Raw genomic sequence first — 24605 nt, 5'->3', positions numbered from 1 at the left:
TATACATTTCTCTTGTGCTTTCTTTAGCTCCCTCGCGTTCCCTTATCTTTTAAGGGCACACATTGTACAGCGTGCGATATTTAATTTCAGATACGTATGACAGGATATCTGAATTTTGTGCGTGCGCTCGCTTTGCATTGCAGATGAGTCCGACAGGAGAAAAAAAACATGTCATACACCTAAACATGTGTTTTTATTGTTTTTTTTTCTATAAATGTATGCGTTGCCTCGTCTGTGAGGGTGCTTTTGTTTGTTTTTGTTTAAAGTGTAGCTGCAGGGTAACATGTTCATGTGCACAGAGTGTTAGATCGGTTTTCATGTGACAGCGGGTGGTGTGTGTGTGTGTGTGTGTGTGTGTGTGTGTGTGTGTGTGTGTGTGTGTTTGTGTGTCAAGCTGTCTCCGAGTGTTTCCCAGTAACGCTGCGTCTCAATAACTCTCGTGCTCCTTCAATTCTCTCGTCACTATCACATAATTTCATACCCAAGCAGTAAGACACCAAACACTCAGCGACTGAAGTCATTCAGTTGTACTAAATAGGAAGAGACGTCTCTGAGGGTTTACATGAGGTGTTTGATGTGTTTTTAAGGCCTCAGTCATCAGACGGTTTCCTCGCTGTACCGAGCATGTCGCAGTTTTGGAAGTGAAGAAACTTTGAAACTTGTGATGAAGGAAACAATTAATTAAATTATCTTCATTTTCACACCGTGTTGTATAGAAGTAAAACACCTATCACATACATTTAATAAGAGTCACTGGAAACACACATACCATACTGTACATACATATTCATACATGTCTCCCGCAGAGACATCACATCTCATACTTCTGAAGTTAAGCCTTTGACATTTTGTAGGATTTAACACTGCATCAGTTATACTGTTAATTATCGCAACAGTTCATACACTTACACATAGGATTTCTTGTCACTTTTTGACAGTTCTGCTAACTTCAAAACCTTATCATATGCATTAACATTTATCATAGTTCCACTATAAATGTGAATGTTTAAATGTGAACGGGCAATTACGAGAGAACCCTGAACATTTTTCACACAACATACTGTATTGTTGTTGCAGATTGAGTTTCTTTTAATTCCTTAAGATATGATGTCTGTCATTTTACAGCCGCCATATGTCACCTGACAAGAACTGTAAAGGGATAATTCCCCTTAAAGACTGTGCCAACAGAAGATGATCCCTAGATCCCAGTGTTTACCTTTGTGAGAACAGTATTATAATAATATCCCATAATGCCTAGTGGAAATATGCTTTATCCTACCCTTAATACCCTTGAATACTGTTAAAGACACCTTAAGTATGTTTGCTCTGGCTGTTGGCAAATACACTAGTGGTTCCAGAGTCACTCTAATATTTCCAGTTTTCCAGATTATTACATTGTAATAATATTCGCCGGTCTGAAGGTGTCACCACTCTGTGTTAAGCTGCGGCTTTATATCAACGAAACAATAAAGCTGTTTCTGTTCCAGTGTTAAAATACAGTTTTTTCAACTCTAGTAACTCGGTGTCCGCTCCGTGTGCGTCTCTTGAAGATTCTGTCGCCCGCTATTGACTCTCAAGATCTTTAATGCTGCTTCCCCATCCGATTACACCTCCGAGCCATGTTGGAGCAGCATCGGGCTTGGTGACGTGGAGGATGGGTTTCCATTATTCCCCAAGGCAAAATGAGCGGCTTTCCACTTTCGCGCACTGGAAGTTTTCATTATAGCAGCCAAAGTGCTTGTTTGCAAAATAGAAGCACTCTTTACCGTAATTGTTCTTACTGGTGCTGTTTACACGAGATTGCACAATAGCCCGTGTTTATGTAAGTGTTGAGGTCTGTTTACCTGTTCTTGTCAATGTGTGAGTATTTCCTGTGGTCGTGTGTGTGTGTGTGTGTGTGTGTGTGTTTGTGTGTGTGTATGTGTGCAAGTGAGTGAAATTGCTTGTGCTTAGCATAATTGTAGCTGTGAATGTGCAGCCACTGTGCTGCAATGTGCTGAGTAAAGAAATTGAGGTTTTTCACTCGACCATTCATCTTTGCCTGCAGTGGAGTATTGATCACTCACATCTCTGCTACACACACGCACAAACACATATTTATAGAATACACAATTGTAGTGTGGACACACAGAGCATGACTTTAGAGTTTATCATGCAGAAAACTGCTTAGCTCTCTGATTATCTCATTACAACATTTAGCTTTATAATTACAGTAAGCATCACAAATCACTGTTTAGGTGCTTTACCTGCAATTTATACATTGAGATGGAGTCAGTGAATAGGAAAAAAATATTTCCACTGTTATTAATAATGTATCTTCGTTTTTTATTCTACCTCTGACAGTGTGGGTGCAGCTTTTAGTTTTCTAGACTGGGAACATAAATCACTCAGGTTTACCAAATCGCTCAGTAGATAGAAGTTTTATTAACAGAAAGTTTTCCTAATAGCAACAAGATGACTTGATAAAACAGCATTTTGCTTACAGATACAGTAGTGACATTCTGCATTGCCTGCGATCTTCGACAGATGCTTTTCAATTCATGGCCACAACAGGATTCAAGCTGCCGTGTGCAGGAGCTGACCTTGAAAGCGCCGGACCAATGAGCCAGCTCCCTGTTGTTGAATTGACTGGAATAATGAGGCAGACTGACTGAATGACTTTCCCATCATCGAAAAAAAAAAAAGCACCACACGTCCAACGACTTCTCTTTCCTCTTTTTTTTTGTACAAATTGTACACTTGTACAAATTGCACCCTCGTACCACAATCATTAGCAGTCTATATTTTACCCATGGGAGTCCTGCAGAGCCGAGCAGAAGCAGAAAGGCCCCTATTAGACAAATATGCACTCTAAATGCACTGTTGCAGTAGACTGGGAATGTTTGAGACCAAGTAGTCTCTCTGAGCCTTTGATTAGATGCACTGGTTTGACGTGCTAATCTGCCCCGGCTCCTCTTGTTTGTTGCTTTGCAGTCTTCTTGGCAGGCTTGTATCTCGCCTGTGATCAGTCCCCTTCATGGTGTGTTATGACCCACAGTGCAGCCGAGCCTGTTTATGGTGGTGATTATTCCTTTAAAAATGGTGCCCGGTTCCTCTCCCCTGTGCATTCTTTCTAATTATGTGCACATACTGTATACACCATTTGCTGAATTAGTGCTAATGAGGCCACTGACTGTATAACTAAGTGTTATGCAGGACATAAACACAGCTCATTAAGATCATTACAATCTTCCGTCTGTAGAGAACGAAGGCATGACTGTTTCTTCATAACATCAATATGACATTTAACACACAAACACAGAGGATGTTGTCAAGAAACCAGGTGAGGTTTAACAGGACTGTGCATGTGTGTGTGGCACTGATGATCTAATAACTTGCAGGCAATGATATCACACAACATCTTCAGCCATTACTGGAAGTAGTTCTTATAAATTAAAACAATTTATTACACCAATCATACAGCCCTTGAATTAGATCAGGGCTCATACAGTAGGTTTGGCTTGTTGCCTCTCTTTTGGTCCACTTTGGTTCAGACTGAATTATCTTTGCAGTTATTGCACATGTGTTGCCTTTAAATTTTGTACAGTCACTCGCGGTTCCCAGGGGATTTTAAAAAGGTTTTTATGACGATAACGGCAATTACTGGATAGAAAATAAATCTGCCGATACAAATTGTATATAACATGTTAATACAACATATTAAATTTCATGGTACTAGCAGTCAAAGAGAGGTTTACACAGCGGCCACCTCTGCAGGTGGCACCATGGATGGCAGAAGGGAAAATACCACTGTGTGATATTTAGCTAATCACAACAATAAAACTGAGTGGCTCAGAGACTTACTATGACAATATTTATTTCACGTGTTTAACCAGCCATCTTTGGAAAGAGGCAGAACGATTTTTGATGGGCGCAGATACTGGAATAATAATAACATGGGAAATTAGGATCGAAAATGAGAGAACAAGTGTGGCTGAACTGATTTGAGACCAAGACGCTGCCTTTTTTATTTTTACACTGCTCCCTCTTAAGAGACATCACAGGAAGGAGGAGAGCAAGGAGAAAAGAGCCTGTGGCAGCAGTGGAATAGCTGAAGGGGGAGTTTGAGAGAGTTGGCTTCCTCCCAGCTGCATAACATCACACACTCCCTTATGCAATTATACTTTACATACAGTTTATGCATTCTCTTTTTGAAGAAAGACTAGAAGTGTCTTTTCAGATGCCTTGAATTTAAATAAGCAAGTAATTAGATAAGATGAAGAGAAAAAAAGAGGGATGCGTGTTGTCTGTGCTTCATTTGCTGACAACTGGGATTTCAATGAATACTTATTGGAAAGAAAAGAGATCCCTGAGTAATGGAGGAAGGGGTTAAATTATTTTTGAAAGATGCAAGAAAAAACCAGCGTAAGTAGCGTTAAGGAAGGATATAATCCAGATAGCCAGAAGGACAAAGTACTGCAGATGAATGACAGAGTGAGTGAGACAGAAAACGCAAACAGCATTTCATCATGAAAGCTTTATTTCAATAAAGTTCTTCAAACATGGGCCTGTCCATCACACTTCACACAGACTTTCTTCTCTCTCTCTCAGTGTTCTCCCTTTTGTGCCATTCTTCCTCATCCAAAATGGTGCCAGCATTATCAAATACAATCCTCCTTTTTTCCCCTTCTCTCCTCTCCATCACTTTCTTCCTCCCAACTTCTATACTTTCCACACTTTTATTACTCTCTCCTCTCTACTTCTTCTCCTTTTCCGTCCCCGCTTTTTGAACTATGAATCTGCCACCGTGACTGCCGCTGTGGTCACATCTAACGACGCACACATGCACACACACACACATCCAGGCTGAGACCGGGAAGAGACAGACGCACACACCTCTGTTTTCGAGCTCACACATTTCCAGCAGCCATAATTACCTTATGCAAATAAGATCAACAAATAAACCATCTCATTCTGCTGGGCGACAGCATATAAGATGCCAAAAACCAAATTCAGGAGCTCATTTAATTAGAACAGAGGTGATGAGAGAGATACAACATTTACCTACCGTTCCCTGCGCGTGACACTCTCACAAATGCGTATCCACTGTCTTATTCCCCATAGGCCTGAATCAAAGAAGCAATTATGGTTCCAGGTACAATTACCCATATTTTCTCAGCGTGTAGGAAAAAAGGGCGCATATTGAATAGCCTAGATTTAACTCAGGTGCAGTTGTCAGTGTCTTCCTGGAAGCAAACTTTGATGGAAGGAAAGCCAGGCTAGTTGGTGCGCCCCTGCCTTTTTCCACAGATTTTTTGAAAATTACAGCCATTTTTGAAAATTGCCTCATTAGTTTGTCACGGCGAAGCGGCGGAGGGCCTGTGAAGTTTTATATACCACGCAGTGCAGGGTGTTTGAAGCTCTGTGTGTGACATAGTTAAGTGATAAGCCTTAAGGGCAGTTTGCTTCTGGTCAAACCTGGCTTAGCGGTGTATCCAGGGTTGCTCTATGTGTAAGGGCAGCGTTTGAAAGCAAATTAGTGGTGAAAAGATAAGAAAAGAAGAGTGAATCAGTAAAGAGACCTTTTTTTTTCAAGGTTGGATTTCATGTATATTACTGTATATAAAGAGGGTGTTGGCAGTTGTAGCATAACCTTCTATTTTCATTTTGCCATTATAGAGTATTGAGTGTAGATTCCTGAAGGAAAAAATTATCTTTTTATTTTTACTTTAGTAAAAACACAGTATGTAAATCTAATTTGAACACTTTTCAAAGCACCAAAGAGATTTGGTGATTGTTATTATAAGGAGGAAGGGTTTCATTTTTCATCAAATCAGCTTGTTTAGAATGAATTATATCTCAACAAGCAGCAGAGCATCTTCCCAACAGTCCACCTTGTTGTACCAGTATGTTCCTACAGTAGCCCAGACTGGACAAATGAAACACTGGCTTCACACACCGGCTTCATATTATTGGCTTATAGATTCGCATTGATCTTCGGAAAACTAAGGATGAGGAAAGGGATATTTACTAAATCCTACACACTGATCACACACCGGTCCTTTATGTAGCCAACGTATTTATTTCCTTACAGCGAAGGGGCTGGGATCTGCCTGTCCAGTTTTGTATTTGCTTTTATTCAGACGAGTGGCCATGATAATAATTCTCAGGATTACCAAATTTTTGCTTTTAGCACAATATCCATCCAATATCCTTTTACTCTGCAAAGCCACCAGCATGAAATAACACATTCAGCAGCTGTTTGTGTGGAAATGTGAGAATTATTCTCTTCTTCACAGGCCGACCCGAAGGAGTTGATTCGATTGGTCACGCAGCATGTGTCTGCGTACTCGGGCTGGCCAGAGGAGCTGCAGAAATTGATCAACCAGCTGCATGTTTACAACGAACGCCTCACAGACTTCACCCAGGCCCAGGTCTTACAGGGGCTGGGCCGCGGTGTGGATGTCCAGCGCTTCAGCTCCGACTCCGACTACAAGAAGGAGACCATCCTCGGACTGACAGAGTAAGCAGGGGAGGGATTTAGAGGAATATCCTGCCAATACTATGTTTCCTCAACTGAATCAGTCAACTCTGCAGTTGAATATTATAATTCCTACATTTTGTTCTCTAGTTAGTAGGGTGTGCTTTATTTGCATCGTTACCATTATATATGAGTGGGAGTGAGTGTCCTCTATACTTCAGTGCTGTGAAATCTCATCATTATTTTCCTCCTCTCTGCTTGTGTGTATGTGTTCAGGACACTGGATGACAGTGTGTACAAAATCGCTCTGTCTCTGGCTAAGCGTTACAGTGTTCCTCTGTGGGAGGTCTACATGACTCACCTGGAGTTCCTCTTCACGGATAGCGGGTACCTACACACACACACACACACAACCACAAACAGCCAAATACACAAACACAAACACCACTACACAAGCTCTTCCTCAGCTGTTTAAATCTCATTTCACTCATCTGTGTTTGTCAGTTCACATCACTTTTTGAAACATTTAGGCTGTGGATGTGCATTTGAAATCCCACATTTTTTTGTGTTTTGATAAACGTGATAAAACACATATGGCATGTTTGTTGTTTTGTTTGTACCCCAGAGTTTGACCCTTGTTTTGGGAAAAAAAGAGAAAAAAGTTGATTTAAGTGGCGTTACAAGAGTTACAAAAAACCTCACCTATATGAAAAAATATACTTTAATGTTGTGAGTACATGTGTCTATAAGTGTGTGTTTCTGTTTTAGAGAGAGAGGGAGGACGTGAGTGTGTCAGAGTCTATTTCCATAATTTATTTGCTCTCTGACTTCATAGCTGGGGATCTGACTAGCTCTGCACGTTTCCTTGTTTTAATAGAATGCCTTTTCAGCAGAGTCGAGGTGTGTGTGTGTGTGCGTGCGTGCGTGCGTGCGTGCGTGCGTGTGTGTGTGTGTTTGGTGCACACATGTGGATCTGTGATAAATATCCCTCCTGTCGTATTCTGATATAAGGAAATGGTTTATGGACTCCATTTAACAATAAATTACAACCTATACCTTTTAAAACCCTACCGCACTGTCTGTGTGTGTGTGTGTGTGTGTGTGTGTGTGAGAGAGAGAGAGAGAGTTTCTACTAAAAATCTCGAGATCATGACAAATGTGTGAAGAATATTCATACTATAATCTTGACTAGAAGCTGCTGCAGTATGCGTATTGATTTAACACATGGATGCATGCGAGGACTGTTATAAATAGATATACATAAAGCAAAATGGGGAAGACCTCAGGAAGAAAAAAGCATACAGACAGAAGCATGGGTGCTATATGAAATTTAGGCTTTTATTCGTCCCCAGGAAAAGTTTAGCCTTGTATATATACCTAAGTTTTGGTGCCCTGTAGCTCTTGAAAAAAAGTTAGTATGCTAATAATATGGTCAAAGGGTGAAATGCATAAACGTGTTCTGGCTCATATGAATACAAATTGCCACTTTGCTTCCACAGTTAAGTATAACAAACACACAGGATGGAGAGAAAGGTCATTAGGTAGAGAAATACCCTCAGCGTGATTCAGTGTATGTAGGGAAGGAGGAGCAGATGGATGGAGGAAGAAGAGATGGATGATACGACCAGAGTGTCCTCGAGACAGTCCTATTAACACAGAATAAACGCTGTGGAGGAATCAATGCACTGCTAAACACCGCCGTCGTCAGCTGTTCTCTCCCTGCATGTAGGTCTTTGTAGATTTACGCTGGAGACCTCTGGGACATGAATTTCAGCCAGTTTCTATTGACAGTTTAATGACGGCTAGTCAACCATTTATATGACCTGTCCCAAACTGAAGGGTGCTGACGTGCTCTCAGAGGAGTCTCCTGACACTTCACTTGTTGCCTGTGTCCATCTTGTCGAAGCTTCTAAATATTGCACCGGTCGCTCAACCAAACCGTCCAGATCGATTTTATCGATATTCAGTTTCAACAGCTCCAAACTCCTCCAAAAATAATAATTTTTGCTTTGCTAACTGAACATATGCTGGACACAAAACAGGCAAAATGTCTACCAAAACATCCCCATCTGACACAGCTTGTTTCTAACGTCACTGTTACCAACTCGTCTTGCTGCGTGTGTTGTTGATTTATTTTGGTTGAATGGATAAACCTTGGATTACTTCAGGCGGCGTACACAGATAATGTGTTCCACATCAGTTGACAGATAATCCACAAAAACATGAGGTTTGACATTTCAAACAATACAGCTCCAAGCTCATTTCCGTCCCAACCTGGGGCAGCTGCTGACCACTTGTAGGCCTACTGCTGTTTTCCACAAATCATTATTTTTTGCCCATGATGAGAAATAAACAGTTCTATGTAGCACCTTCACCCTCTGATTCATCTTAGGATGCGTTTTGCTTCTATAATAATGAGCAATCCTCAGAGACAGAGGAGATGCTTTTAAATTTCATGCCATCTCTTTTGAGTTTGGTTTGATGACCTCATCTGGCACCAATGTACTATGTATAAATTATATTAAACATTGGCAGTGTTTTGTACCATATAAGTCCTAATTGTTTGGCTTTAAAGCTGCCTAAATGGTATGGTCGTATCATGTGTAACACTGCAAGTTAATTACAACCTCTGTCTACTATTCTTTCATTGCCAGGATCCAAATACTGACTGTGAAGGCACCTCAAATAAACTGATTTCTCGTTTTCTTTTATAAAATCTATTTTACTTGAATCGTACTTCCACTTTCCACTTAAATCTTTCAGGGACCTTGTGGTAAAATGTGCAAGTTATATCAATACCTGCAATGTATGAGCTATATATGTAATAAAATAAGAATATTACTGCAGTCATCCCTGTCATAGCAAAGCTCCCCCTCCTCACTCTGTCACTGCAGTTTTACCTCAGCTGATTTAAATCATGTTGCGTAATCTGTTTTATTTTTCATTTAGATAAATATGAATTATTAGCGAGTTGATTTTCACTGTCCTTTATTTCTATAAATGAGACTCTGTTTTGGCGCATGTACGAGATTGTTGACATGCTACTTGTCACCTGTGTGAAAACACATGCTGTTTTCTGCATTATACTGTTGTAGACATATAATATTTAATTATCTCAAATATTACAGCAGCCTTGTGTCTTGCTGTGCTGTGTGTTTATTTGAGTGTGCTCCGCATGCTGATGAGTTTCCCTGGCTGGAATTAAAAAAAAGAAAGAAAAAAAAGAAGCACATTTGCAGCTCTCTCAGGGAATGTGTATCTTGCTGTTGTTAAGGTTGGGTACAGTGCGTTCTGTGTTTACCTACAGTTGGTGCTGCTGGTTCTGCTGTTTAGGGATTGTTGGTGTGCTACACACTATCTGTAGAAACTCAGCAAGAGCATGACCATGACCATGGCCTAGAGCTGTAAGCATGCTTCTTAGCGTTATAGGGCAGAACCACAGAGAGCGGGACCTCCCGGACTGACAAATACCACCACATAACCTTTAGCTGAGCGGTGCTTTCAGTTGTATAAAAACAGTATTTTTTGACTGAATGGAAACAGATTCTTCTTTAAGTAGGACATGTCACATGCGGGTACGGTGCATGGGCGTTCGTCACTTCAAACGGAGCAGTCAGTCCTTATATGAGATCAGCTCCTTATTTACCTTGTGCACTCTAACTTCCTCATACTAGTAGTGATAAATGGCTGTGTTGCTTTCTCCCTTCACCATCTCGGCTTCTACCCGGACTGTGTATGACAGTATTTTTGGAAGTGACATTTAGTATGCTCCGTGTGAACATCAATTTCTTGTCTGAAATTGAACACATGTAAATATAGCTAGCAGATGGGCTCTAGGTATGGCAGTGTCAGGCAGGCAGTCAGTTTGTCCACCATGTTGCTGAAAAAGGCCATCAATATGTAAATTTGTGTGGTACAGTAGCTGTCAAAATACCTGCAAAACTAATGATATTCACACCACCCTCAGCTGTATTCCTGTTAAATGCTAATAGAACCTATTAACATGCACACTAGCTGACCATGGTACAACGTGATGAGAGAGCGTCTTATTCAGTATTAACCCTGATATGATCTTTGGCAACATGGACTCATTAGCTTTGTAGCAACTTGTTATGGATGAATTATCCCCTACTTTAATAATATGGTTCATCCTACCCAACAACATTGTTTCTACACTCAGTGAAAATGGCCCAAATATTTTCCTCAGGATTTGGTGGTGGAGACCAAAAACCGAGCTAAAAAAGAGTGAAATAGACATGAATGCTAATGTTGTTCAGTATCTGGTATAAAAAAAAATCACACACATATTTCTACAGCTTCTTTCCTTGTTCTCAAAAGGGCCAAAACTCGGTTATTTCAGGTTTAAAATATGTTTAAAAATTGTAGCTAAATTAAGTTTTGATTTTGTACATTGGGGAAAAAAGGCTAGAGTTGCATATCTTATGTTATCTTATGCGTATGGATGTGATTCCCTTAATGACTGTATAATAACAAATGTGTGGGTTTTTCTCCACAGTGAAATAGTGAGTCAGCTGTGCAGAAAATTTCCATGTGCAGTGGTCCTGTACTAAACTCTACAGTACAAACGCACTTTTAAAACCCCCTGCTGGACCATAATTTGTAAACAAATTAGCAGCTCAGATCATTAAAAGAAATTACAGCTTGCATAAATCCAGACAACAATGATGTGCTGAATAATCATCCCTGCTCCACCAAAGCTCCCCTAGAGTTTAATTCTGGCTGTCTGATTACCATGGTAATTAAATATGCCTCCAAATTTAAGAATATTTTGAGCCTACTTTTGTTAAGACGTGGCATAGGAGACAACAAACAAAAATGTGGTAATGTTAGATGGGGAAGGAGAGAGGAGAGGAACAGCTTGGAGAATGAGGAATACTCAACCGGATTAAATCGCTTCCCCGCTCAAGCTTTTGAAACAAATAAGAAAAAGATTGTAATGAGAAGCTCTTGATATTACAGCCACATGAACACAACTGAGATGGGTTTGCAAAGTGTGTGTTGCATACAGAGGGAAGTGCCACCAGGCGAGCTGCGGTAACCAAAGAGGCGTGCAGTAGAGTAGTAATAAAACTATCAGGGACAGAGATGCTGGAACAAAAAGCCGTGGAAAACGAAGAGAGGAGGTGCTCACAACCTGAGCCAAGAGAGCCAATGAACACCTTTTGTCAGTGGTTTGGGACGAAACACTGAGAGGATGATGACAGCCCGGCTTTGAAGAGCTACAGTGACACACTCAGCACAACCGGGCACAAACCGCTGCTCACAGCTGTCTGTGTTCACGCCTGTTTGCACTTGCCAAGGAAAACTCATAACCCCCCTCAAACAGTCCGAGTTGGACGAGCCGTTGCTTCCATTCGCCGTTGTTCTGTTGCCTTTTTGAATCACTGTGGAGCTGATGTGAGAAAAAAGTGAAACATCAGAAACATCGATCAGCATCCCTGTTTGTCTGTGCATTTGGGAAAAAAAGACGTGAGGGGAAAGTGATGGTGAGAATCTTAACTCGGAGTTGACTCCTCTCTTATTCGAGCCCCCGTTGGGTGGATGATTAGAGTTATTTACATTATTGAGCTTATTGTGAGCTGCTGCGCCGCTGTCGCTGGCTATATTTTTTTCATTAGTGAAAAGCCTCCCAGGCAGCTCTGATGGAGAGCCCAGAGGAAACGTTGTCCTCTTTGATGTCGTCCCGTTCTGACAGATAAACAGACTTGCACTCACATTAACACACTTGCAGAGAGCCGCAGATTACTCAAAGCACCTCGGTGACTGCCAGCAACTACTGTAGCTTTACCTCCCCTTTGCCTTTTCCTTCTTTGTATCTCTCCTTGTCTAACTTTTGTTCATGCTTCTCTGAGAGTTTCTTATTTATTTATTTTTTCCCCTCTCTCCAGTTTTTTTGGTTGTTCCTTTTTTTTTTTTTTACTCGTCCTCTCATTCTCCAGGACACCTGCTGCTGTTGACTTCTACTTCTGGCAAAGCATGTTTTCTGGAAAGCAAAGGAGCGCTTTAGTTGTGCACAACTTGGAACAAATCACTGAGTAGATATCCACATGTCTTTTTGCCCCCCCCACTCTAGGAACCCAGCATTTCACCCTCATCTTCAATGCCTTCTTTCCTCTCTATCATTTTCTCTCTCTCCTCTCTTTTCTGTCCCAGTTTTGGCCCTTTTTTTTATATCAGAGCTGACCAAGTTCTTCAATGTATTCTCAGTAGTAATCTATGAAACACTCCCTTGTTTTTTTTCCAAGTAGTGTAACTTCAGTGATAAGTCCACAGATTGCCAGGCTGTTTTTCCACAGCACTGTTCAGATATCGCTATGCAGCAAACAGTCTCCAGCGCTGGTTGTCTTCTTCCTTTGATTTTTCTGTTGATGGAATTTGTTTTTTTTTTTTTTTTTGTCAGTGTTTGCTGTTTTGTCTTATCTTCTTCAGGCATGGTGGCTATTGCTGCTCATGTGAACAACTTAGATCTTCATATGTTTTTATCAAACAAGTCGCTGTTGCAGATGCCAGAAACTTAAAAGTGTTTCACATCCTGTAATCCAATGGGTTTTTTCTATGGAGAAGACATATCTCAGACAGCAGGTGTTTACAACAGCAAATGTAAAAAAAAAAAAAAAAAAAACACTTTGAAAGCTTTGAACTTAGGATAGGCTGGATAATTGTGATATGTATTTATTATGGTATGAAAACTTTTTGTATTACTTTTCATGTGAAATTGTCAACAGTTAAATTTATTGACTCGTGTTTTTTTCCCTTCTCCTTCCTCCCTCTCTCCTCCTCCAGTCTTTCCACCAAGGATATTGAGTCTCGGAGTGACTCCTTAGGTCTGTTTCACACTTTGAAGTGTGACCCTCAGGCCTTTTACTGCCACATGACCAAGTACGTCCTGCCAACTGTGGAAGGGACCGACCTGGGTCGCCTGCTCTACTATTACACCCTGCTGGACGCTGCAGGCTGCCAGCCTTACGTCACCACAGCTATCAAGCCAGACTCCCACGTCAAACTGCTCAAGAAGCTTCGAGCCGTTGCCAGTGGTGAGATAAGCACTGTTTCATTTTTATTTCTCTGTCATTGTAATGCAGATGGCATAGCTGCTGCGTAAGTAGAAGGTGGTTTACAGCAAGGTCAAAAGGCAGAGATAATGTCTGTTACAGTAGTATCACCAAAACGCAGCCTCACGAACCTGTGAAGTTTGCCTCTAAAATCTGATCCAGTCAGGCCTGAATCCAGTAATAAAGAAAACTACAACCATTTAATCAGATCAATTTAATAACTTAGTCTTGCTTTAAGACTGTGTAATTGTCTTTACTTATGAATCAAGAGGACATTTCATTTAAAAAGGGAATTAATTAGGTCTTGGTCTACAATACACTGTGTAGAAACATATCATTTAGAGTAATACTATTCATAATGGCACAGAATTGACAAAACAACACCGTTTCTGAGAAGTAACACGCAAAAGAGCCCTTGGACACGGAGGATTAAAGCAGCTCTGTTGTCAGTGGGAAATCAGCCATAAGCCTTTAATGTCAAGGAATCAGGTCCAGTGTTGAGGACTTGAATATAATCCCTCTTGACATGATTGATGACTCATGGACCAAATTTGACATTCCTTCTGGCTGGTAGATAACCTTTGTGTCACAGACTGTCATGTAAAGTCTTAAAAAAAAAAATACAAGAGCTGAATGCGTAAATCCATGTCACATTTCTGCTGCCAGAAAAAATTCTTAGATTTCTCCACAAGTGACAAATGAAATACTCCCGATGACACACACATGTACACACATTATCTTTTATCTCTACTGCTTCTTGTCCTTTGATCTTAACACTCCTTTTCTTTCTCCTCCCAGCACTCGTGTAAAAGTGTCCAAAATTGAAAGTGAACCGAATTAAAACAGACATGACCATTCACTTTTACTTTTAAACAACAAGGAAACCAGTCCACCTCTGTCACTATGCTCCCTGAACAGAAACAGCGTCGCAGTAGGATGCTGTTTCCACTCACGTTCCTGTGGATGCACCCTCTCCAAGGGCGCCGTGTCCAGGTTGCGGCGTGTCACCGGTTCACTGCTCCGGGCCAAAGTGCTCAAACTTTTTGTTGTGCACGGGTGAAGGTGGTGTCACTACTCGGCGAAGTTCAGTAAAGTTCAGCCGGGTGTCAGCTGTGTTTTCACGCCTCGCTTATTCCTGCTGCTCCAGATAACACCACAGCTTTTTACCAGTGACACATGTCACCGTACACACACATACACAAATCATATACACACACCTCTGAGTCATCTACATCAAGACTCGAGTGCAATTTAACATTAAATAACAAAAATGGACTTTACATCTAAAGTGCCACTGTCGCTGCATTTCATTTTCACTCCCACACTGTTACCCAGCACGCATCACTTCTGTTTATTAGCTAACTGTTTGCTAAGGCCCTTACTTGATTATTTCAGCCTTTTATTTTCTCTTATGGCAGTAATGCCTCAGTAATTCTTAAAAAACAGTGGGTCCTTGATATCAGACGGTGGCACACATAAGCTGCAGGCTGAAGTGTTGTAGGCAGAATTTTTCACTTGTAGATTTTTCACATGTAATTAAGCTAAATTCGTCTCGGTGAGGTGGCTGGAAACATGGTCTCTGGCTGCCAATCTCAAAGATTTGGTTTGTGGTTTTGTGGCAAGTTCGGTCACTTTTCCCGCCGTTATATATCATATACGATGTCACAACGTGTGTATTTGTGTAGTCCTAACCATTATAATCAAAAGATTGCCGGTTACGCAGTGTGTTTGTATCGCGGTGTGCAGAGACGAGAGCTGGGACTCCGGGGCGGTTTTCAGCCATGAGACGCCAGGTGGAAGGCAAAGAGCCTCCATTCCCACTCGTAACAAGTCACAAGTCATGTAGTTAACTATCACAATTAGTCCGGAGGTTTTTAATTAAGGTAAAAATGTTGCATAGCCACGGGGAAAAATCCTGCTGAGTTCCTCTTTAATACTAAAAGTCACAAAATCCTGCAGGCAGTGTTTTAATAAAGAAGTCAGGCAATAATTGGCTTTTCTCATCATTCTGATCTGATTTGACGCTGCACACAGCATGAGTCTGCAAACAGCAGAACACAGAGAAAGGAGTTGGTTACCTGGCTCAGAAACGGGAGGTTTGCAGTTTGTTGCCCGCAGCTCACCGGGCTGCTCCTTCTCGTTACATTAGGCTCTGCAAAATGTTCAAACTGATCCACTGGCATGAAATGACAAAAAAAATATATGCTATTTTAACAAGAGTGGTGACTGCTAAGCCTAAGCATATTCAATGCCTGGGACCACTTAATAGGGAAATTCAAGCTGTGTTTTGCCAGTTTAATGTCTGTAATGTGAAGCTGCTGCAGGAGGAAATGTTCTGTTTGCATTAGCAGTAACTTAATACAGCATTTCTGGAGAAGTCACAACAAACAGCAGAATGGGGCTGATTGATTGAACTCTGAGCTTCCACACTGTGAAACACCACAGTGGATGTTGTTTTGTTTTGTTTTTTTCTCACACGACATCATATAATATTATTAATATTGTTAGTTAATAATGCCTAGTGGAGCTTGGGTACTATTTTAGCAATGGAGATATTCTTTCTAATGATGCGGTTGTGATTTAGAATTAAAAACACACTATAAAACTCATTTCTGACACTTTTGCTCTTGACCATTTGGAAAGACTTGACCGGAACACCACTCACTCACCCGCCTTTTAAAAAGCTAAGTGTCTCACTTGCCACAGCCCCATGCATGGCTGTGACTCATGTGGGGATAAACTACAACTGGACATTTGCTATTTAACATTGACACACACATGCACTTCACCAAATCGATGTACAGTATACTCATGTACTGGTACATACAGTACTGTCCACTGACATTGTGACATTAACACTTACAAACTAACACTCTCTCTCTCTTTCTCACACACACACTTATACACATACACTCATGTAACTGTTGAAACATAACCCACACATTCACACTCCTGCAACTCACACACAGGATGTTGCTGTGTCCCTCGGGCCGCCAACTTTCTACAAACGCTGTCCAAACTTTGAGACAACCGCACTCAAAGTGACTCATTTGCAGTCCTGAACAGACAAATCTGATCCAACACACACACACACTTACAAAGGCTTTCGGAGACAGGTGGTGCGTGTCCGATATTCGTCACGATATTAGACACAGTACCAGGTGACTGTCTGTGTTGGCTCTCCTGGTGAAGGGGATGAGACGCCGCTTGGGTGTGGAGCAGACGGAGACAGAGAGAGGAGTGGGTGGGGCAGAGGAGAGACAGACAGAGAGGGAGAGAGGGAGAGAGGGAGAGAGGGAGAGAGGGAGAGAGGGAGAGAGGGAGTACATGTGTAAGTGCATGTAACTCTTATCTGCAGTTTAAGTGTCCGTCTGGGCCTGTCTGAAAGTATCGTGTGTGTGTGTGTGTGTGTGTGTGTGTGTGTGTGTGTGTGTGTGTGTGTGTGTGTGTGTGTGTGTGAGGGATTCCTAGCAGCGTTGACAGAGCCCTCCCCACAGGCAGACCGGTGTTTAATATTTAAAACCCAGACAGGCTGCGGTGTTGCCACAGTAATGTGTCTGTCTAATAGAGCTGGAGAGCAAGAGCAACGCCACCAGCCCCTCTCTTCTCACACAAACACACACAGGACTGAAGTGGTAGGAGATAAGATGCACATGGACAGATCCACAGACAAACTGTAAAACCCCTTTGCATGCAGACACCGACCGTCGCCACCACTTCTGCACCCGGGTCACACGTGTTCACCGTTGTTTACTTCAACCCTTAACTGTCGACTGTTATTCATTTCTCTTTGTGCATTCCCGTCATGCAATGCAATATTTAACATCCGACCCATTTAAGATCAACGTCATTGAAATTCAGAGTTCAAATATCATATAAAAACAATTATACAATATATTCTGTATATGAAATAGGACTCATTTATACGGTTACATGTTTAAATTCAAGGCTTTTCACACTCATTGATGTGCATAATGCCTGTATGTACAGTGTGATATTTCTGAATTGTCGTATTGTGTTGAAACGTGTTATTTATTGTTATATATTCCATATATAAAGCTTAACATAAAAGCTGACCTTGTGTAAATCTCCTGCTGAGCTTTTGAATATTCTTCCCTTGAATACATTGACTGAATATGTGTATTGTTTGACACTGTACAACCACAACAAATGGGGCAAAGTGCAGCAGAAGGTCATGTGCACAAGGACAATGAAGGAGCCTTTTACTGCACATGTTATTTTCATTCATGTATTTTCCACTATTAGCACAACGTTTGGATAAAAAGTAAATTAAAAAAAACTATCTAAAAATGTCAGTATTAACGTAAAGCTTAACAAATGTCCATCTCCCTCTTTAAAGGCTTAAACTACCGGAAGCTGACGGATGAATCCTTGGATCCACTGACCACTCTGCAGCCAGTTCTGACCAGTCAGAACGTGCTGTCCATCTCCAAACTTGCCAATCGCCTGCCCGTCCCCGGTGGTGGAGGGGCCACGGTGTCCCCCAGTGCCGTCCATGCGATTTGGCTGCAAAAGCTGTTTTGGAAAGGAGACCCCCAGTTGCTGAAACGGCCCCCGCAGACCGACCAAGACTACCTGCATGCTTACGACACCTGTGCCAAATATCTGGACCGACTGCTCCCCGTTGACGCCGTCGGCTTCCTGGATAACGTCACCTTCTCACCTGATGCAGCCCAAAATGTAAACCCAGACCGGATAAACTGTTTGCTCTAATCCCAGCTATTCTCTTGTATGAATTACTGTATTCCAGGCAGACAATAGTGTCACACAGGACAGCATTAAGGAGGCTCTATTTTCTATTAGACAGCAACTGGTGGGGTTTGGGCGGACAGACACTCTGTAATTGCAGCACAGAAGGTAGCTGTTTCCAGGCTGCCTCCCAGACAGGAGATATACTGTGTGAATTGAAGGATTGTGGGGATTTTCAATCACTACATCAAAGTGTCATATCCGTAACCCGATACCTTTCATTGTGCGGCTGGTCGTCTTTCACGCCTCCGGCTAAATTTTTAGGTTGTCAAAAAACCCACTTTCCTAATTTCATATATATATATAATTCTGCTCACATCCACACTCTGTCGCCTTAAAGCACATACCAGTCATGATTTATAAAAGAAATTATAAAATTGCAGAAGAAATGTCAGCCACATAATTACAGCACTCTGAAAAACTGTCCTGCAGAGGACTTAAAGTGCCTCAGTGCACCTTATCAGTAGTAGCCCTCTGTTTTTTTGTGTTTTTTTCTTTCTTCTCACTGGAGCCATGCCACCCCACCTCTCCAGATACTTGCCTTTCTGCTGTTTTTGTCTTATGCCCCTTTCTCTTTCCCTGCAACTCCAAGAGAGCTAATTGATCCCTCTCTACTTCAGAGCCAATTAAACTTCAATTCCCAACAGGCACTGTTTTCCCACTGTGCTTTTTAACATGTAGATTACCTCTAAGAGTCCCTCTGTCTGTTCCCTTTAACCCTCACCCTCCTTTTTTTCCCCAATCATTTTGAACCATCAAATGGAAAACCTTGACCCCCTCTGAGCGTTGGGAATACATCTGACCTTTCACACCCACGGATAGATTGATCCTTTTCCCACAAGGCCAAGGGGCAGATGGATGGCCTGGACTTATCTTACCTCATACTGGACATATTTTTGAAGGGAAACAGAAGGTTGGCATTTTCCCCACTCTGAAGTATTGATCTCAGATAGCCTCTTTAGTAGAGGCATCCTCCTTTCTTCCACCTCCAACCCTTTTTTTTCACACTTTTTCCCAAGTCTTTGACTGATGTTGGCTGTGAAATGCCTATATCTAATTCTATAGGCCAGAGACCGCCTCACATACAAAACAAGAGACTACTTACAGTACTGTACAGCCTCACACAAAAAATGCATACCACACACTTAACCTTTAAAGAAATTCTTCCAATTTTCCAGGAAACTTTATTTGAGTGATCAGCCTGTCCTGGCAAAGTGTCAGTCAGCCTGAGTCAAGATATCTTGCAAATGCAGTAGTGTGAGTAGCATGTGTCTGAGTGTGTGGATGAGGAAGCTGGAAGTGTGAAGTTGGATGATTTTTAAGTGTCCTCTCGGTGTGAATGTGTGTGTGTGTGTGTGTGTGTGTTTGTGTGGGGCTTGTCGGTGCCTGTGTGCTTCCATGCAAGAGAGTAAAACCTCCTACAGCCAAAGGCCCTCTCTTCTCCCGATGAATGGTTAACCTGCTCTCACCGAATAGAATCAATTACACCGGGCTGGCAGCTATGATCTCTCTCTCTCTCTCTCTCACACACACACACACACACTTCTCACGCACATGCACACATAGTTCTTGATGGTATTTTGGTGCAGATAGACGGGGTTATACCTGCCTCTCTTCGACATGTTAAGTGTGAAATTAATGTGCATAACCTGTGCACCTCTCTCTCCCTCTTTTTTCTCTCTCTCTCACCCTCTTCGTTCAATTTGACCCTGATCCCCTCCCCAATTTGCTTTCCTTCCTCCCCTCCTCCCCCCGTGTTTTCCATTTTGTCCGTCTCCATCCCATTTCGTCTCCAGCTGAGCATCCAGTCGAGGTCGGAGGTGATAAAGCGAGCCACCAAAGCCCTGCGCCAGCTGGCTGAGAAGAGCAGGAAGAGAGGAGGCGACGGGAGCGGGGAGCAGGAAGGGATGGACCCAGCAGGGATGACTTTTGATGAGGCTCTAGCCCACCTGCAGCAATCACAAGCCCACCTGGACACTCTGAGCCATGCCTTCATTCTGTCACTCAAAGACAGCCAGAAGGTAGACCCCATCTGCTATTTAAAAAAAATCTTTTTAAGAGCAAGAAGTCGTGTTTCTGTGGGTGGTTCTGAAAACACAAAGGCTCCATAGAGATTTTCCTGTTGCTTCATGTAAATGTTGGTAAAGGTCTAGGTCAACGTAGGCAGCACTGTGAAGAGCGATCATTTCAAATCAGGCAGCTTTGTGTAAGAAACTCATAGAAACCGGATTAACATGGTAAAAAAAAATACTATAGTGAGAGTGGATGAATACTGCATGTGCTCCCTCACCTTATAAAAGTTACAGAAACAAACTTAGTTTGGACTTGATGAATGTCAAGAAAAAAGAAATTCTAGTAACTTTATAACTATAAAAGGACAAGTGCTTTTTTCTTTTCTTTTTTTTTTTACTTTGGATAAAGCAAATTATTTTATGATGTAACATAAGGCAATGCCCTGAGGCATGGCTAATCATCCACTTGGAGACAATTGTTAATTTTAGTGTCTTTGTTCTTGTTAATGATGAATTGACCAAACATCCAATGATTTACAGTCTTGCCACACTCACACCCTTGATCCCTCTCGTATCGTTTCCTCGTCTGTTCATGAGTTCACCTTTAGTTTGACACACAGGTTCTGCACTTTTTGGGGGGTTTCTGTGTGTGTGTGTGTGTGTGTGTATGTGTTGTATTCTGGATTGGTTCTGCTCGACTAAGCTCTTCCCAGCCTCCCCGGGACCAGTCAAGGATACATTAATGTAAATCTATGGGTTTCTATGAGCACGGCCGTATGGCTGTATATACAGTACATCCTCCATGCTGTATCTCATTAAGCAAAGTCACACTGACTTACCCTACTGTCACCTTTCTCTATGTGTGTGCGTGTGAGTGTATTTGCACAAAATAAACGCTGAGATAGAGCGGGGACGCTATGGTTTGGCGAGCCGTGTGTTGCTATGCAACCATGACATACCCATGAAAACTGGTCATTTCTGAACCCCACACTGTGCAAGTTAATAATATTTGGCCCCTGTTTTATCTCTGTTTAAAAGCACATACCCTCCTTAATAGAGAGGAAGATATAAGAATTACAAGGCAGAGCTGTAGCCTAAAGTCACAGGCGTGCGCGCACTCACACTCACACACACACGCTGCAACAACCTCTATAATGTAACTTCCCTTCCACTGGCGCAGGATGCGATTGTATCCTTGGAGATAGATAAAAAGGATATAAGAACCAGGAAAGGGCAGATGGGTAGAGAAAGATAGATAGACGGAGCCTTGTAGGCTCTGTTTGGCCATACTGTGCTCATTTATCAATGTAGGAGACCAGCGGCGGGGAATAAAAGTGGACCGTGGAAGAATCCACCACAGGCACCTTGACCTTCCATGAGGACAGCAAATTACACACTGTGCAGATGAAAATGTGTCAATACCCTACCCCTACAAAGAGTAGTGGTGGGCATATCTGTTTAAAATGAACACATCAATTAACATCTGCCCTTCCATACAACAATATTCAAGTCTTCTGACAGAGCTCCATGAATTTCCTTCAACTTCCTCCAGCTCTTCCAGGTGCTCCCCCCAAGGCCTACTGGGAGATCCAACCCTGCTCCATGTCCCGGGCCAGCCTTAGAGTTTCCTCCTAACTGTTCATGCCCATCAAACAGAGAAAAAGAATGAGCTAAGGGGCATCCCCACTAAACGCCCAAATTAGCACACTGGAAAAGCCTCATGCTGCCACATGCTGCTTTGAATTGCCATAACTGGTGCCTCTCACCTTTGATCACTTGGGAATAACAGTGGCCATGTGCTCCATATTTTAAGAGACAGCTGTGATCCCACACCTGACACCTAGACTGACTCACACTCAGCTGCTGACTACTGCACTTTGGAGATCACAGTGAAGCCAGAAGAATTTCGTCATCTACAAAAAAAAAGCAGTCATACCGCTCAGATGTTACCCACCAGGCACCTTTCAGCTGGGCCTTGATATCCTGCACATGAATACGAGTGTCACACCTCATGAATGTATGATGCTTGCATCACAAATATTAGGAATGAATGACATTTCACATGAATATCAATATCAATAACCTTCCCTGATCTACCCTGTGTATAAATATTACAAACAGGAGAGGTGAGAAGGGGCAGCCTTGTCTGAGTCCAATGCCGATGACTGTGACTGCTGACTGTGCTCGACTTAATGCCAAGCGTATCAACGTCTCGCATAGATCATACAGTACAGGGGATCAACCAAAGGAGTCCTCACCCAGCACCAACCACAGAATACTCTGAGTGAAGGGATTGTTCTTTAGAGAGTTTTCAGGTTGATTTCTTAAAGTTTACCATCCTGAATATCCAGAGACACCAAAAGAAATTCATGATATAGCTACATCTGTCGTTACTCCTTGCCAATCCCTTGGAAACCTGCCACACGCCTGAGTTGTCACTTGACTGCAGACTTGCCCAGTCTTGATATTCCTGGATCTTGGGCGCCCACCTGGTAGAAAACGTACTATCTATGAGCTAAGGCAGAGTCCATACTGCAGTGGCCTGGGTTAGAGTGGCTTCTCTCTCTCCACCGAGTTTCCCCTCTGTTACTGTTAGTATAATAAAAAAGCAGAAAAGTCAAAAACAAATCTTTTTTTTCTTTTTTTTAAGAAAAAATGAAATTCCTAGATGTCGAACTCTTGAGTGAGACTCCTTTTCTGCGAGTGTCAACAAGCGTATTCTTGTGTTGCCTCTACGACCAGCAGCAGTCTCATTCAGATTACTGTTTGCAGCTGCGATTAAAATGAGAGTTTTGAACAGTATCTGTTTAGATTCCGTGGGGGAAAAGGTGAGAGTTGTGCCTGTTGAGAAATAAAATCAATTTTGCAAAGAAAACAATTAGATAAAAGGACAAATTGAACAGAAAATAATTTGAAAACACACACACAGGCACACACAACCAACCAAGTGCCATTTCCAGGTTGAGATTCTCAGCGCTTTTTTATTAGAAGAGAGAAAAACAAGCAAGAGGGAGCAGGGCAGTGGAGAGGGTGAGCGGGTTCAGGCCAGTGTTGCCCTCTGGGTTAATACCTGCAGAGGAACTTCATTCACTAAACTTTGCACTTCCTCTGCCACACCACACTTCTTTCACTCTGTTTTTCCTTTTTCTTCAGTCTTCTTTTGCTTTTCCCCCTCCCACATCTTGTCCTATGCCATTTTCTTCCTACATTATTATTGGTGTGTCTCTTTTTGTTTTTTAGAATGTTTGAAAGTTTGTTTTCCAAGGCTATGCATCATGTATATTATAAATTGAATTATATTAGTCTACCTCTATACTGTTCGCTTTCTTTCTGTCTTTTTTCCCTATGCAGTATTTCCTCCTGTCGGCTCTACCACTCACCATCACTCTTGTTTTGTTTCTCAATTCCAGGAGCAACTTCGGGGTTACAGTCAACTTTATGATTTGTCACGATCCGAGAGGTCAAAAGTACAAGAGCTGGCTGTAACCATGGCAACTGATGGGCATCCTCTGGAGAGCATCGGAAAGCTTCTGAGCGTGGCTGTCGAACCCCTGGATCTGTCTGTCAAAACTGTGCTTCGTGATGCCGTTGTGAGAGTCGTGGCAGCACTCAGGTACGATCTCTACCTTTCTCTCTGTCTATAGCATGCACACAGTAGAAATCACCATTTCTGATGGTGAACAGTCTTAACTCCCCTTTGGTTCCACTGAGCATGCACAGTGACACACAGTGAAGCTTCTCTGCTGAAAAATACTGTATGCAAGTTAGCTACTGTAAGAAGTTTGCTTCTGGTTTCTTGTCTGTGCCCTAACTATGGAAATGGAGCCAGGGGGGTAATTAGCTCAGCTTAGCAGAATTACTGAAAGCAGGAGGAAACAGCAAGCCTTGCATTTGTCCACTCCTCAAAAAATAAACCTGCTAACACCTTCAAAGCTCAATAATTAACTAGGTAACAAGTTGATCAGTACACACAGAACTAGAAATATCGGTAACAATTTAATTTACAGGCCATTAAGTACATGATAATGTCAAGAAAAAGCCAAGAAATAACAATTAATTGTCTAGAAATAATGGTCAGTTTCATAGTAATGTCGAGAAATATGGCCAAGAAATAACAATTGATTGCATAGAAATAGTCCAGATATACGTATCTGCCAATTGCAAGGACTTTGCAAAAAATCTCGCTATTCCCAAAAAATTCAAAGCATGACAAGCATGTGTAATCATTTGCCTTTATAAAACATGACATATGAAATTGACCGTTTTTTCTAGGCTATTTCTTGACATTAC

At 41.9% G+C, this 24605-nt stretch overlaps 1 protein-coding gene across 2 annotated transcripts in view; it reads left to right on the top strand.

The window, feature by feature from the left end:
* The window catches only part of nbas (NBAS subunit of NRZ tethering complex), a 149084-nt gene that overhangs the window by 80678 nt on the left and 43801 nt on the right, over nucleotides 1–24605 (top strand). For both annotated transcript variants that reach the window (XM_084000648.1, XM_084000647.1), the window contains exons 42-47: nucleotides 6279–6502; nucleotides 6737–6847; nucleotides 13265–13515; nucleotides 17894–18234; nucleotides 20100–20324; nucleotides 23726–23928. In XM_084000648.1, coding sequence (XP_083856774.1) covers nucleotides 6279–6502; nucleotides 6737–6847; nucleotides 13265–13515; nucleotides 17894–18234; nucleotides 20100–20324; nucleotides 23726–23928 — 1355 coding nt within the window. The remainder of the gene's footprint in view (nucleotides 1–6278; nucleotides 6503–6736; nucleotides 6848–13264; nucleotides 13516–17893; nucleotides 18235–20099; nucleotides 20325–23725; nucleotides 23929–24605) is intronic.

This window comes from Trachurus trachurus, assembly GCF_905171665.1.
Source record: "Trachurus trachurus genome assembly, chromosome: 24".
In the NCBI taxonomy this organism is placed as follows: Eukaryota; Metazoa; Chordata; class Actinopteri; order Carangiformes; family Carangidae; genus Trachurus; species Trachurus trachurus.
This window is presented reverse-complemented; position numbering and strand designations above follow the sequence as displayed.